The following is a 17,178-nucleotide window of genomic DNA, read 5'->3' on the forward strand; positions in this document are numbered from 1 at the left end:
CTTGGCAGCAGAAGGAGAACTTAATTGCTTTGAACTCCACCCATTTTAGCAACAAAGCTGAATCTTGGCTGACCAGAAACAATTGAGTAATTCAGGATACCGGCAAGACTAATCGAGCCTCTTCTAAACCACCGGGGACAAGTTCGATTTTCATGCCAATTTAGCAGTAGTTTTGCTTCTCCTGAGACCGTTCTGGGATTTGGACAAAGATACCGAAGTATCTCTTCCTGTTACATTTAAATGTAGAAATGGACAGTTGCCAAATGGTTTCTGGAAGTCTTTCAGTAGGAGCAACCTGGTGAAACTAATATAATCCCTCCGACAATTCTGATGGAGCATAAGTATTAGCTAAGGCAACAATCACGCTGGTGTGGCCATGGGAATGTACCACAGCCATAAAGAAGTAGGGGGCGCTGTGGAAGAGTTGGTGCCTAACAGTGGCAGAGACCCAGGTTCGATCCCGACTACGGGCGCTGTCTGTACGGAGTTTGTACGTTCTACCCGTGATTTGTGTGGGTTTTCTCCGAGATCTTCGGTTTCCTCCCACACTCCAAAGATGTACAGGTTTGTAGGTTAATTGGCATGGTATGAAATCCAAATTGTCCCTTGTGTGTGTAGGATAGTATTAATGTGCGAGGATCGCTGCCTGACCCATTGAGTTACTCCAGCATTTTGTGTCAATCTTTTTCAAAGTTAGCCAAATGGGGCAATTTTTGTTGCTCTACTCTGTGTGAAGGCCAACTTAAAAAGGTTTGGTTTAGTTTAGTTTAGTGATAAAGCATGGAAACAGGCCATTCGGCCCACCGGGTCCACGCCGACCAACAATCACCCAGACACTAGTGCTATCGAAAACACTGGGGACTATTTACAGAAGCCAATTAACCTGGAAACCTGCGTGTCTTTGGAATGTGGGAGAAAACCGGAGCACCCGGAGGAAAGCCACGCAGTCACAGAAAGAATATGAAAACCCCACACAGACAGCAGCCGAGGTTAGGATCGAACCCGGGTCTCTGGCGCCGTGAGGCAGCAACTCTACCGCTGGGCCACCATGCCATTTAGATACTGATGCACTTGGTCTACAAGTTAAAATTAATTTCACCACAACTTAAGCATTGAAGCAACATTGTGAGATTGTAGGCAGGGGAACAAGATATTAAAAGCAAAACAAATTATCAAGAGAGCGGAGAAAATATATAATTCATCAAGTATTCACCAGAGTAACTTTCCAGACAATGACCTAATCAGTCTATGTGAAGTGTTTTGTTTAAGTTTTGTCCAATCCATCATCGACAACACAGATTTGGACATCAGATTGGAAAGGAGTCGTGTACCTAATGTAAAAGCATCCACTTCTCTGCTTACCAAGAGGGATTTAACAAGTATGTTTTCAACCAATCTGAAGTCATTACGTAGCTGTTTGTTCTTGGAGTTAGTTCCTTCCATTTCCTCGTCAGGATAAAAACGGAAGAACTGGGATTCATCCTTAAATTCACTTTTCTCCAACACTAGTAGAAGGAAAAATTAAAACTGAGCATTAATATTTTAATATACATGATTAAAATTTTGAGATATCAACACCTGAAACTATTAGTGCCAAAGTTAAAAATCCAATTCAGATTAAAAATAACTCAAACAATTTACCTCAGCAAATGCATCTACATGTAATTAAGTACACCAATAACATTAAATTTAGTAAAACATCTCTTTAATCCAGACATGAAACAGAGGGCACCAGCTTTTTAGTTCATTTCCTAATATGAAAATAGATTTTCTTTCTGTGGCTTAATATCTCAATGTCCTCAAAGTTTCAACTAAAGTATAGAAACAGGCCCTTCGGCCCACTGAATCCACACAGATGGTTGATCACCCATTCACCCTAGTTCTATGCTATCCCATTTTCGCATCCACTCCCTATACGTTAGGGGCAATTTGCAGAGGGGCAATTAACTTACAAACCCGCACCGCACGTCTTTGGGATGTGGTAGAAAACTGGAGGGAAGGGAACTCCACTCGGTTACAAGGGAGAATGTGCAAACTCCACACTGACAGCAGCCAAACCCAGATCTCTGGCGCTGGGAGGCAGCACCTCTACCAGCTGCGAGCGACACTGTGCCTTGCTGCTTCCACCACCCCACCACCAGTATCGGGGTTTACTGCTCAAATTGCAATTGTGGACTACAATGCCAATTCTCAAAGGCAGCATTTTACACGAGTTCCGAGCTCAATGCTTAAACCGTACATCAATGTGTTAGCTGCTCTAGAGTGGAAGAGACTAAAAATATGACACAAACCACTTTGCCCACATCCCACCCGACTTACAGTTTGTGAACAAACAGGGAAGTCCACGGTCAAACGTGTCAGGCAGCTAACGGATGGAGAGGAGGGGGGAGGGGGACAGAGGGGGAGGGGGGGGGGTGGGGGTGGGGGTGGTGCGAAAGTGCCCAAATTATTAAAGTAAAGTCCGCAAAGAACGAAAGGGGAACTGCGGGACGCCCCAAAAAAGATGACAGTGGAGTTAATTTTGATGAACTCCCAGTCACACTGAAAACAGGTTTGGTGCAAGATTCTTTTGTGTCTTTGATTGATTACCGTGGTGCATGAAGCCATTATTACAGAGTCCAACGCCGAGGGTGACCGCTTCCTCCCTGGTCTGCAAATCGCCCTAGCAACAAAACGACATCTTTTTAGATCCAAAGAGATTTTCTTTGTAAGCCGAGCTTGCAATGCAAATCCAACTGTTGCAAGTGCATTCCCTTTGTTGCAAACAATAAAGTCTTTGCAGAAGCAGCCTAGGTCTCTGCTGAGTTTTAAAACAGTGGAAACCCAGGTTATACAAAACTTGCAGTGGAAGGCAGGAGGACCAGGAAATAGAAACATAGGAAATAGGTGCAGGAGTAGGTCATTCAGCCCTTCGAGCCAGCACCGCCATTCAATACGGTCATCCAAAATTCAGTACACCGTTCCTGCTTTCTCCCCATATCCCTTGATTCCGTTACCCCTACGAGCCATATCTAACTCTCTCTTGAATACATCCAGTGAACTGGCCTCCACTGCCTTCTGTGGCAGAGAATTCCACAGATTCACAACTCTGGGTGAAAAAGCTTTTCCTCATCTCAGTCCTAAATGGCCGACCCCTTATTCTTAAACTGTGGCCCCTGGTTCTGGACACCTCCCAGCATCGGGAACATTTTTCCTGCATCTAACCTGTCCAATCCCTTAAGAATGTTGTAAGTTTCTATAAGATCCCCTCTCATCCTTCTAAATTCCAGTGCATATAAGCCCAGTCGACCCATCCAAATGCATCTGGAAGTAATTATCTAAAGTTCACTTATAGCCATGACACTTGCCTTCCACAACCACTTTCTGACAAACAGCTGACATACATTTAGGTTGCTGATGCAAGGTTTATTTTCCAACAGTCATCCCCAGAATTATCCGTAAGTAGTCCTTTTCGAGAACACGAGGTCACGAGAAAATTGTATGAAGAAAGACACACTGGTAATTTGGAGAGCAACAGCAGAATAATAAGTGTCCAAGAATAAATTCTGAATCGCTACCTAAAAATCGCTAAAATACCCCAAAGCTATTTAAAAACGCATCATTAACTTTCACCAATGAACTTCACAGTATTCCCAATGTTGGAGTAAAAGCTGGAGTAACTCAGCGGGCCAGAGTGCATCTCTGGAGAAAAGGAATGAGGTGTCGTTTCCAATCGAGAGGGTCTCGACATGAAACGACACCTATCCCTCATCTCCAGAGACGATGTCTGACACGTTGAGTTACTCCAGCACTTTGTGTCCATCTTTAGTTTATATCAGCACCTGCAGTTCCTTCCTTCACAGTATTCCTATAATTTCTGAGGATGTCACAGGTGCAAAGATAGAGAAAGATTGGTTATTAGATTTCAAATAAACACAAAAAATGCTGGACTAACTCAGCGGGTCAGGCAGCATCCTGGAGAACATGGAGAACAGATGGCTAAATAAAAACAGTTTGCTAAAGAGGATTTCTGGAGGACATGAATAGACGACGTTTCGGGTCAGGACACTTTGACAGTGTTTGACAGCACTCACACTGGGCCTGTACTCGCTGGAGTTTAGAAGGTTGAGGGAGAACCTCATTGAAACTTACTGAATAATGAAAGGCAGAGATAGAGTGGATGTGGAGAGGATGTTTCCACTGGTGGGAGAGTCTTGGACCAGAGTTCATAGCCTCAGAATTAAAGGGCGCTCTTTTAGAAAGGTGAGGAGGAAATTCTTTAGTCAGAGGGTAGTTCATCTGTGGAATCTTCTCTGCTCCCTTTCCAGCTTAACAACATCTTTCCTAGAGCAGGGTGAGCAAAACTACTGTCTCAACTTTCAACCTGGTACTTGTTCTAAGATGGTCGTGATCATATATATATATAATAAAGAAAATGATGATGGCAAGTAAGAAGAATGCATTTAATATAATCCAAAGTATTTCTTACCTGTATTAGAAGCCAATCGATCAATTTGCTTGCTGGTACCACAGACTTGTACGTCTTCAAATGGTGATCGCGGTCTCTTCAATTAATAAAAAGATAATTTTGCTCACAAGTATTGACAGTGCGGCTGACGTTATGAAACTAGATTCACACGTACTTTAACTCATCGTGTGCAAGGTGCAGATATTCACCTCATATTGCTGTCAATAAACAAGCACTTTAGAATTAACAGCAAGTATCAATAAACGTATCACGGAATAGGCCGCTCTGTCAATGGATCAAATTCCCAAGAGACCAGGGATTCTCAATGCCGCAAATTTCAAGCATGCTTTTCATTTGATCTATCCCAACCTAAGCCAAGTATTAGACCCCAGCTATACTATCTGCTCTGAGGTCTCGAACAGCGTTCAACGTGTCAGAGTCATAGACACGGCCTGTAGATCCAGTTTGGTCATGCCAACCAAGATGTCCATCTAAGTTGGTCTGATTTGCCAATGGATGGTTACGGATCATGAGCTTGGCAGATGAGGTTAGTTTGTCTTCACACGATGTTCCGCACATACATCTTGAGCAGAATCATTTCTTCCTGTGTTGTGTGGTTCTGTGTTCTTTGATTTAGAGTCATAGACATACAGCGTGGAAACAGGACCTTCGGCCCAACTGGCCCACCGACCAACATGTCCCAGCTACACTAGTCCCACCTGCCTGCATTTGGCCCATATCCAAACAACCTCCTCTGGCAGCTCGTTCCATACAACCCACCACCCTTTGGGTGAAAAGGTTAGCCCAAAGATTCCTTTTAAATCTTTCCCCCTTCACCTTAAACCCATGTACTCTGCTTCTCGATTCCCCCATTCTGAGCAAGAGACTCTGTGCATCTACCCAATCTCATGATTTTATACCCATCTGTAAGAACACCCCTCATCCTCCTGCGCTCCAAGGATTTGCACACATCTGGCCCATATCTCCCAAAACCTCTCCTGTGCAGGCACAACACTGCTCGTTCTGCCAATTACTCACAGAACAAAAAGGTTTGCTTTTAATGAAATGGACATTAAGGAACCAAAGTCATAATGGCCCAGTAATAGTCACCCCTTCCATTCTCAACACAATTGGTGAAGAGTGTTCACAGCACACAAGGCGCGTTTTAATTGGAAGCAAGCCGTGTACATGACTTCATCTTAGGTGACCCATATCCGCTCAGTCACAATTAATTGTGCTGTTGCTTCAGTGTAATCTGGATCAATACCAGATGTTTCTCATTCAAACAGCTCCGACACTTCTAACAATGTAACTTCCAACAAAGGGTGGTGGGTGTCTGGAACGAGGTAGTTGAGGCAGGGACCATCACAACGTTTAAGAAGCAATTAGACAGGATTTGAGGGACATGGGCCAAACACAGGCAGGTGGGACGAGTGTAAGTTGGTCAGTGTGGGCAAGTTGGACTAAAGGACCTGTTTCCACACTTTATGACTCGAAGACTAATGTATTTTAAAATCAGTACTTAAATAAAGAAACAAAACAATTTACAAAGTGAATTGTTCAATGTGAACAGTGTGTGAAAATAGTTCAGGTAATTAGATGCACTGTCATTCGGTGAAGTCTCACAAGCAAGATTATTTTTATAAATTGTACAAAAACAATGTTCAAGTTGTATAATCTTAACAGTAAAGATAGGTAAATTAGCCGTGGGAAGTAATTGGAGTAATATCATGGGACTATAGTTTAGTTTAGAGATATAGCTTGGAAACAGGCTCTTCGGCCCACCGAGTCTGCACCGACTAATGATCACGTGGACACCAGTTCTACCCTTGCAACAATTCACAGAAGCCAATTAACCTACGAACCTGTACGTCTTTGAATTGTGAGAGGAAACCAGAGCACCTGGAGAAAACGGTCATAGGGAGAATGTACAAAGTCCGTACAGACAGCCCCCGGTAGTCGGGCTCAAACCTTGGTCTCTGGCGCTGCAAGGCAGCAACTCTACCGCTGCGCCACTGAAACTGGTTGATACATTATCAATGTATCAATGTTGGAAATAAACATGGATACCATAAAATGATGAGGCAAGTTATTTTTACATTACAGATGTAAATAGAAATAGCTTCACCAAATCCTAGCAGCAAAAGTTAAAGTGCTTTACAAGTCAGATATTGGAAAGCTGTACGTTTGCAATGATTGCCATTTATCCCTCCATGAAATTAAAACAGAAAAAACAAAACTCACTTTATTACTGGTGTGAAGAGGCAGTGTAATCGACAGTATAACCTTATGCCCTGTCAAGAGAGAAAAAAAGTTTCTGAAAAACTGTGCTACTTAAAAAATATACAACACCCTCAATGGAAACAGTGCTGGAGTAACTCAGCGAGTCGGGCAGCATCTCTGGAGAACACGGATAGACAACAAGGACCTACCAGGTAAAACCCTGCCTTGTGGCCGGCCCTGATTCATCCTGGTCTTTTCTCACATCCAGCTTTTCATCACTCCCACCCCCTATTTCCCCTTTCCCCCTTCCCCTCCCCTCCCCTCCCCTACCCTACTGCTCACTTTCAGCCTGATGGGACCCATCCCAAAACGTCACCCATCCTTTTTCTCCAGAGATGCTGCCTGACCTGCTGAGTTACTCCAGCGCTTTGTGCCTATCTTCAGTATAAGCCAGCATCTGTATTCCTTTCTGTACAACACCCTTGGTCCAACTTAAATCACGGGACCAATTTCCCGACCACGTTGAGTAGAAAAGGCTCAGAAATCTAAACCGGACAGAATGTATTATGGGTAATGTAGCACAGTACCTTAGATAAAATGTCTTCCATCTCACTTCTGGGTTTGTACGTTCCATCATCATACCGAAACCGGTAGAGTACCAGCTCATTTTTGAAATGGTGCTTGTCTGAAACTGAAGTACAAAATTACCCATTAGAGAAAGCACCTTATTTGACCCATTAAATCCAAATTAACTTTCAGCCACACCAATCTTCAGTGCTTTATTTCTCAAGCTGATAAGTTCTTGGAAGCGCTAAACAAAGAGGCAGCGCGGCGGCGCAACGGTAGAGTTGCTGCCTTGCAGCGCCAGAGACCCGGGTTCGATCCTGACCACGGGCGCTGTCTGTGTGGAGTTTGGACGTTCTCCCTGTGACCGAGTGAGTTTTCTCCGTCTGCTCCGGTTTCCTCCCACGCTTCATAGCCGTGCAGGTTTATAGGTTAAATGGCTTGTCTAAATCATCCCAAGCGCGTAGGATAGAATTTAGAGCACAGGTGATTGGTGGGCCGAAGGACCCGTTTCCATGCTGCATCTCTTAACTAAGAGTTGCCAGGGACAAACTTTGCTGGTTCTCCCGAGTTTTTAGAATTTTAGATTTAGAGATACAATGCAGAAACAGGTCCTTCGGCCCACCGGGTCCGCGCCGCCCAGCGATCCCCGCACACTAACGCTATCCTACACCCACTAGGGACAATTTTTACATTTGCCCAGCCAATTAACCTACATACCTGCATGTCTTTGGAGTGTGGGAGGAAACCGAAGATCTCGGAGAAAACTCACGCAGGTCACGGGGAGAACGTACAAACTCCGTATAGACGGCACCCGTAGTCAGGATCGAACCTGAGTCTCCGGCGCTGCATTCGCTGTAAGGCAGCAACTCTACCGCTGCGCCACCGTGCCGCCCTGTTCTCCGTAGCTGCCTTCACCTCCACCCCGGCACCTCCCTCTGTGTAAAAATAAACTTTCCCCACACATCTCATTTAAACATTGCCCCTCTTGTCCTAAAGGTATGCCCTTTGGTATTTGATGTTTCCATCCCAGGAGAAAAAGATTCTGACCGTCTACACTATCTATTCCTCTCGTAGCTTTTTATATACGACATGGTTAAGTGAGAGGTGATGGATTTTAATTGAAACAAGAAGGATACTGCTTAGAAGACTGGAGTTCAAACACAATCATGAAGCAATGGGGATATAAGGATAAATGTACATTCAGGTTTATGACTAGGGTTGCCAACTGTCCCATATTAGCCGGGACATCCCGTATTTTGGGCTAAATTAGTTTGTCCCTTACGGGACCGCCCTTGTCCCGTATTAGATGGGTTGCCAACTTCCTCACTCCCAAATAAGGGACAAAGGGTGACGGCCCGGGCGGCCGCCATTGGTGGAGCGGGAGCACGTGGCCGCTGGCTGGGTGAGGTCGCGTGGGGCGCGGGGCGGCGACGTCACCCTTTGTCCCTTATTTGGGAGTGAGGAAGTTGGCAACCCTACTTATGACAGATGCGACTGAGGCTTTTACGAAGAACAGATGAAGCACAAAAGTTTCATTTCTAGAGGAACAGGGGTAAAAGGAGAAGTTTGTTAAACTTCTATGGAAGTTTGGTTAAACCACATTGGAAACGCGATAAAGTTCTGGGCTGCATGCATGAGGCAAGATGGTGAAGAAATGGAGAGGATTCAAAAAGCAGAAGCACAAAACAGAACTGACTCAGGCTGAGATTTTGCACACACGGAGACGAGGGTTACGGTAGTCAAGGCCTCTGAAAATTATGGAGAAGATTATCAAGAAGGATCAACAACATAATTATTTCCATTTGCAGGGCCCAAAATGAAAACTCATTCACCCAGAGACTGATAAATCCAACAGCAACTTCAGATGCACCTCCACCTTGTCAAAAATCAAAGTGAACACATTATGAAATGATCACGCTACCAAAAAAAACATTAGTACACCAGCCTATTATTCCTCAAATCTAAGTACAGCCACCTCATGTTTAACACGGGGGGTCACGTTTTTGAGAAGCAGCGCGTAATTCAAAAACACACAGAAAATTAAACATATGAAAAAATTAAGCTAAAAATGCACACTGCACTAATCAGATGTGCATGGAACAGCACAATCCAAGAGCGGACCCTTCGGCCCACAATGTCTGTGCTAATCACAATGCCAAGACCAACTCTCATCTGCCTGCACATGACCCACATCCCACCATTGTGGAATTCTCTGCCTCAGAAGGCAGTGGAGGCCAATTCTCTGAATGCATTCAAGAGAGAGCTGGATAGAGCTCTTAAGGATAGCGGAGTCAGGGGGTATGGGGAGAAGGCAGGAACGGGGTACTGATTGAGAATGATCAGCCATGATCACATTGAATGGTGGTGCTGGCTCGAAGGGCCGAATGGCCTCCTCCTGCACCTATTGTCTATTGTCTATTGTAAAAGGCTCTTCATTATCTCAAAAGCGTTAAGGTGGACTCAGTCGACCGAAGGGCCAGTTTTCATGCTGTATCTCTAAACTAAACTAAATCAAATGAATCTGACACCAGGTGTTATTAAGCTTTATTTTTAGGTGAAGTTGCCAAGAAGTGTTTGCATTCATTCGAGGCGGATGATTTCATCGTTCATCATTGACAGCTGCCTCGAACGCAGAAGGAAGTAAGATCATCCTTCCTTACGCAGAGCCTGTTCCAAGATTGTCTGAAGGTACTCACCATGATGAATGATGCCATTCTCAAGTAAAGCCTGACCCAGGTTCACTCCTTCCTCCGATTTACTGATCTCCCCAATCTCCATCAACCAGGAGACAAACTCACTGCAAAAAGAACAGACCTCTCAGTTTGTGGAAACACCATTTCCAGCATTTGGAGAAGAAAAATAGTCTCACTATCAAAGTTTATTATTTTTTAAAATACAAATCTTCAGTCTAAATCTAGATGTGATGAAAAACAGCATGAAAAAATACTTGCAAAAACTGTGGTATTATGATAACAAATGCCAATAAACCAATTCTAAAGCTGACCTTTAATAATTGGATAATGAAGTTAAATTGTATATTAAAGGACACAAAGGCTAGGCAGCATTTCTAGAGTTATGTTTCGGGTCGAGACTCTTATAATATACTATAGTATATCACAATATACTATTCTGTACAGGGATTTAATATACTAGAATATACCATACTATAATATACCACAATATGCAACGCCATTATATATGCTACACCATAATATGCTATACCATAAAATGCTATACCATAATACGCTATACCATAATATGCTATGGCCATGATGTGTTATACAATAATATGCTATACCATAATATGCTATGGCCATGATGTGCTATACAATATGCTATACCATAATATGCCATGGCCATAATGTGCTATACAATAATATGCTATACCATAATATGCTTTACAATAATATGCTGTACAATAATATACTGTACAATAAATAATATGCTGTATGATAATATGCTATTATATATACACCATAATATAATATTTATATACTATAATATTTATTTACTGTAATATTTCTTTTTAAAGGAAACTATCCTCAATTAAATGGCAAGCTGGTGTAGGTTCCAAGCAAGTTTTTTTGTTTCTAAGCTGTGTGCTCATTTCCTCGCACTAGCTGTCATCTGAAGTATACAAATCCAAGACTAACTTTGGCACAATTCATTAAACTGCAACAAGTACCTAATTCTCAAGCCGGGCTTCTTCTAGCTTGAACTTGGTCTGTCGCCAGGCAGCAGTCTTTTCAAAAGCCAGGAAGAACTTACAGATTTTCATTCACTCAAATATCACTTATCTGCACCCAGCTGCTCGTAACCAAGAATAATTCCGAGTAGACGCAAACTAGATGCACCATCATATTTAATCCTTTCAACATTGGTGCGATTAAGACAGACTAAATGGAAGCATTTAAAGTTAAAATGGGAGCCGGTCACTTTCACCAGTGTTTTGTTTACACAGAGGATATTGTCACCAACGTAATGAAGTTCAGGATATACAGCGTTTGGTGAATATTAAAACAAGATGATCTTTGCGTTGCTCGATTGGTACTTGTGGGAGGAGGTGCACCTTATACAGTATATTCCCCTGAAAGCCCACATCCCTATTCTCATCTCCCTTATTCACGAGAACATAAATGAATCATGATGTAAGGATGCCAGTGACTTAATTACATTTATTTTGGCACCATTAGTCATTGTACATTTTCGCTGATAAAATTGGAACATATACCTTGACAATTAGCACCAGAGAGACAAAAGATATCTGAACATTCATTTAAAATTCCTGCCACAAAATTAGATCACCGTTGACGCAGTTCCAAGTGTATTTTCTACACCATATCTATGTACTATATCTTGCTATCTACAGTGAGCATGCACAAGGGATCTTTCATGCATTGAATTCAAAGCTATTGGCAGGACACTATGGCGGGATATTTTCTATGCAAGATGTACTTTTCAGAACAAATGCAGAAAACAAATGACTATTCAGTAAAAGACATTAAGGGAAAAGCAAGTTGAATTTATGAAGCATTTGTTTTTAATAATTGCATGCATATATGATTCATAATTGAATGTAATAGGATTAGTAAAGCTGCGTGCATGGTAACATTTAATGCAAATGTATTTATCTCACATGCGATTGTGTTGGCCACAATCTTTAATATCTTGAACAATTCCATTCAGCGCTCATTTAAAACAGAAGTTGATTTATTAGTTAATTTCGTTTAGTGAATACAGCGTGGATGGTGATATCGAGCCAACGAGCCCTGCACACTAACACTATCCTACACACACCAGGGACAATTTACGTGTACACCAAGCCAATTTAACCTACGTACCTGTACGTCTTTGGAGTATGGGGGGAATTCAAAAATCTCGGAGAAAACCCACACGGTCACGGGGAGAACGTACAAACTCCATACAGACAGCACCCGTAGTCGGGATCGAACCCGGGCCTCCGGCGCTGCAAGCGCTGTAAGGCAGCAACTCTACCGCTGCGCCACCGTGCCGCACTAAAAATTGTTGCTTAAATAACGCATGGTAATTTAGGACCTATTTCTGATTTGGCAAACAAAATGAAGATTGACAGGAGATCCAGTGTTTAGCCGTTTTAGTTGCATGAACAGGACGTGAAAATTGATGAGGCCTTACTTGCCAAAAAAGCACTTGGGGACGATGGACAACTTTCTCCGCCTGTCCTTTATAAGATTCGCTTTCTTGTTCATCATCATGTGGTAAAGTTTCTCTCCCTTCTCCGAGATCATGATGTACGCATCATGTTCCATGCCCAACTTCAGACCTAGAAACCAAAGTTGAGAGATCGCGTGAAAATATTCCTAGAAGATTCTTGGACATACTGTACTGTCTGCGTTGTGTGGAAATGCCAACCAAACCAATTGTTCAACTCGACATTTTAACAGCCATAAAACGAAAGCACAGCTATTTCAACTAAACTGAATTAAACCGTTCAATCGAGCTTTGCCAATGGGGGTATGTCAACACTGAACATTAGAAATGCATAGGGAGGGACTGCAGACGCTAGTTTACACCGAAGATGGAAAGAAAATGCTGGAGTAACTCAATAGGCAATAGGTGCAGGAGTAGGCCATTCGGCCCTTCGAGCCAGCACCGCCATTCAATATGATCATGGCTGATCATTCTCAATCAGTACACCGTTCCTGCCTTCTCCCCATACCCCCTGACTCCGCTATCTTTAAGAGCTCTATCTAACTCTCTCTTGAATGCATTCAGAGAATTGGCCTCCACTGCCTTCTGAGGCAGAGAATTCCACAGATTCACAACTCTCTGACTGAAAAGGCTTTTCCTCATCTCCGTTCTAAATGGCCTACCCCTTATTGTTAAACTGTGGCCCCTGGTTCTGGACTCCGCCAACATTGGGAACATGTTACCTGCCTCTATCATGTCCAACCCCTTGATAATCTTATACGTTTCGATAAGATCCCCTCTCATCCTTCTAAATTCCAGTGTAAGTGTATACAAGCCTAGTCGCTCCAGCCACTCAGCGGGTCAAGCAGCATCTCTGGAGAACACGGATGGGTGCCGTTTCAGGTCAGGACCCTTCTTCAGACTGGTTGAGATGGAGGAGGGCAGGGAGGAAGCTGCAAGAGAAGATGGGCAAGACAAAACCTGGCAGCTAATACGCTGATACAAGGGAGGAGGTTTTTGTTTGATAGGTAGATGGTTGGACCAAGGTCAGGGATAAAAAGACAGATGGTGTGGGACAAAAGGAATGAAGAATTGCAAGTTGTGAAGCTGGAAGAAGGAATGTAGGTGGAAGGGCAAGGGGAAGTGTGGGGGGAGAAATAGACAATAGAACAATAGACAATGAGTGCAGGAGGAGGCCATTCGGCCCTTCGAGCCAGCACTGCCATTCAATGTGATCATGGCTGATCATTCTCAATCAGTATCCCGCTCCTGCCTTCTCCCCATACCCCCTGACTCCACTATCCTTAAGAGCTCTATCCAGCTCTCTCTTGAATGCATTCAGAGAATTGGCCTCCACTGCCTTCTGAGGCAGGGAATTCCATAGATTCACAACTCTCTGATTGAAAAAGTTTTTCCTCATCTCAGTTTTAAATGGCCTACCCCTTATTCTTAAACTGTTAGCCTCTTGTTCTGGACTCCCCCAACATTGGGAACATGTTTCCTGCCTCTAACGTGTCCAACCCCTTAATAATCTTATACGTTTCGATAAGATCCCCTCTCATCCTTCTAAATTCCAATGTACACAAGCCTAATCGCTCCAGTCTTTCAACATATGACAGTCCCGCCATTCCAGGAATTAACCTAGTAAACCTACGCTGCACGCCCTCAATAGCAAGAATAGGTGTGAGTCAGGTGGGATACGGCGAACAGGAGGGGAGGAGTTTGTAGATATAGGAGATAATTCAACTTTCATTGAAAAGTATTGATGATGGCAAGTTACTCACTCTCCCTCTGTTCCCGTTCCTTCAGAATTGCATCCAACCATTTCTGTTTCTCGTCCGCAGTTTTGGCCATTAAAACAAACCACTTGTTTTTGGCAGTGTTGTGGATTTTCCAGCCATTTGTCACAGTGTAGCCATTGCTGTGGTAATCGGCTGTAGGGGTGAAGAGAGGCAGTTTAAGATGCTGACAATAATCACCCAGAAACTAGGCACTAAGTGCCATTTAAAAGTCTAAAAGTCTAAATAACCTAGAAACCTGCACTCATTGGAGGGTGGGACTATCTTTAATCGGACTTTATTGTGCATTGACCATCATATCCTTCACTGTGCACGGTGGGTGGATCGATTGTAGTCATGTGGAGCCTTTATACTGGCTGGATAGCACACGACAATGGAGCAGCATGGTGGCGCAGCGGGAGAGTTGCTGTTACACAGCACCAGAGACCCAGGCTTGGTCCTGACTACGGGTGCTGTCTGTACGGAGTCTGTACGTTCTCCCCGTGACCTGCGTGGGTTTTCTCTGGGTGCTCCGGTTTCTTCCCACACTCAAAAGACGTGCAGGTTTGAAGGTTAATTGGCTTCAATAAAAAAATGGTGTGTGTGTGTGTGTGTGTGTGTGTGTGTGTGTGTGTGTGTGTGTGTGTGTGTGTGTGTGTGTGTGTGTGTGTGTGTGTGTGTGTGTGTGTGGGGGAGTGTGTGTGTGTGTCTCTGTCTATGTGTGTGTGTGTGTGTGTATGTGTGTGTGTGTGTGTGTGTGTGCGCGTCTGTCTATGTGTGTGTGTGTGTGGGGGAGTGTGTGTGTGTGTCTCTGTCTATGTGTGTGTGTGTGTGTGTGTGTGTGTGTGTCTCTGTCTATGTGTGTGTGTGTGTGTGTCTCTGTCTATGTGTGTGTGTGTGTGTGTGTGTGTGTGTGTCTGTCTATGTGTGTGTGTGTGTGTGTGTCTCTCTGTCTATGAGTGTGTGTGTGTGTGTGTGTGTGTGTGTGTCTGTCTATGTGTGTGTCTCTGTCTATGTGTGTGTGTGTGTGTGTGTGTGTGTGTGTGTGTGTGTGTGTGTGTGTGTGTGTGTGTGTGTGTGATAGTTAGTGTGTGTGTGATAGTTAGTGTGTGTGTGTGTGTGTGTGTGTGTGTGTGTGTGTGTGTGTGTGTGTGTGTGTGTGTGTGTGTGTGTGTGTGTGTGTGTGTGTGTGTGTGTGTGTGTGTGCGTGTGCGTGTGTAGGATAGTGTTAGTGTGCGGGGCAGACTCGGTGGGCTGCGTGGCCTGTTTCCGCGCTGAATCTCCAAACTAAACCAAAAAGCTTTGCATTGTACCTGCGTACAGGTGACAATAGTCAATTAAAACGTATTTAGATCATTAAAACAGATTAATCTGTGTACAAAGTCAGTGAAGAAATGAGCTACAATGTCTTCATCAGTCACAGGGGCTCGGAATCAACTGTTTGCTTTGAGCACAGCTGTTAAGCGGGACATAACCAGGGAGATAAGGATCTTAATGCTGGGCTGCAGGAAACCTTCGTTTCCAAGTTGCCAACGCTGGTGAGAGAACATTATATTTTTCAAGGGCTCGCAGTAAATTCCACAATCAGTGCCTCATTCCTTAATTAGTTTCTAACTCTCACCTCATCCATCAACACACTGACAATTACAGGATTTAAATCATTCAAGTGTTGTCCAGATGGAAATTAATCTCCCTGCCACTTGGAGCCGAGTATTTGTTCGAGAGATGGAATGAAATAATCCAACTCAAATTAGCAATAAATTTATCAAAACGCTATCAAAATAATCTCAGGGCAAATCCCCAAGAATTAAATTCAGAACATTGCCAAGCCATTGATTGCAAGGCAAACCTTTAAACCTGCAGCTGAGGACAATTTTAATTTGTTCTGTTCTCCGCAACTATGTGACGGGCAGAATTTTTGTTTAAAAGAAGATTTTTAATTGATTATTCGTGGCTGCAGATTGCATTTGGAAAGGGCATTGGTTTCTCAGCCAGAACAAGCAGCCATTGTGCTGCAGCAGAGCGTCACGGCAGAGCATCATCGTAATTGGAGAACCATTAGTGGCTGCAACATTTGATGCACAAACGCTGCTCAGAAAGATGCAGCTTCAGCCTGCTCCAACAACCTCCACAGCTCCTCGTCTCAAGTCTCACCCCACATTAACTGTTTGATAATCATCACCCGCAGAAACCTTTTACTCCAACTACATCCTTCTTTATTATTCGCTGCGAGAAACAGAGTTGTAATCAATTTGCCAACAAATGTCAGGGGGGGGGGAGGAGAGAGAGAGAGAGAGAGAGGGAGACAGAGAGAGACAGACAGAGAGACAGACAGAGAGACAGAGAGACAGAGAGATAGAGAACGAGAGAGAGAACGAGAGAGAGAACGAGAGAGAGAACGAGAGAGAGAACGAGAAAGAGAACGAGAGAGAGAACGAAAGAGAGAACGAGAGAGAGAACGAGAGAACGAGATAGAGAACGAGAGAGAGAATGAGAGAACGAGGGAGAGAGAACGAGGGAGAGAACGAGGGAGAGAGAACGAGAGAGAGAACGAGAGAGAGAGAACGAGAGAGAATGAGAGAGAGAACGAATGCGTGAGAGAGAGAGAGAACGAGGGAGAGGGAACGAGGGAGAGGGAACGAGAGAGAACGAATGAGAACGAATGAGAAAGAGAATGAAAGAGAACGAGAGAGAGAGAAAGAGAATGAGAGAAAGAGAATGAGAGAGAAAGAGAATGAGAGAGAGAGAAAGAGAACGAGGGAGAGAGAACGAGGGAGAGAGAAAGAGAATGAGAGAGAGAGAACGAGAATAAGGGAGGGAGAAAATGAGAGAGAGAGAGAGAGAGAGAGAGAGAGAGAGAGAGAGAGAGAGAGAGAGAGAGAGAGAGAGAGAGAGAGAGAGAGAGAGAGAGAGAGAGAGAGAGAGAGAGAGAGAGAGAGAGAGAGAGAGAGAGAGAGAGAGGGAGAGAGAGTGAGGGAGAGAGAGAGGGAGAGA

General features: G+C 43.8%; 1 protein-coding gene across 1 annotated transcript in view; it reads right to left on the reverse strand.

The window, feature by feature from the left end:
• The window catches only part of prex1 (phosphatidylinositol-3,4,5-trisphosphate-dependent Rac exchange factor 1), a 170,291-nt gene that overhangs the window by 77,848 nt on the left and 75,265 nt on the right, over positions 1-17,178 (reverse strand). The window contains exons 9-16 of the mRNA XM_078419047.1: positions 14,191-14,340; positions 12,392-12,539; positions 9,934-10,034; positions 7,258-7,361; positions 6,692-6,741; positions 4,469-4,544; positions 2,590-2,662; positions 1,363-1,505 (exon numbers count right to left, since the gene is read on the reverse strand). Coding sequence (XP_078275173.1) covers positions 1,363-1,505; positions 2,590-2,662; positions 4,469-4,544; positions 6,692-6,741; positions 7,258-7,361; positions 9,934-10,034; positions 12,392-12,539; positions 14,191-14,340 — 845 coding nt within the window. The remainder of the gene's footprint in view (positions 1-1,362; positions 1,506-2,589; positions 2,663-4,468; positions 4,545-6,691; positions 6,742-7,257; positions 7,362-9,933; positions 10,035-12,391; positions 12,540-14,190; positions 14,341-17,178) is intronic.

This window comes from Rhinoraja longicauda, chromosome 22 (genome assembly GCF_053455715.1).
Source record: "Rhinoraja longicauda isolate Sanriku21f chromosome 22, sRhiLon1.1, whole genome shotgun sequence".
NCBI lineage: Eukaryota > Metazoa > Chordata > Chondrichthyes > Rajiformes > Arhynchobatidae > Rhinoraja > Rhinoraja longicauda.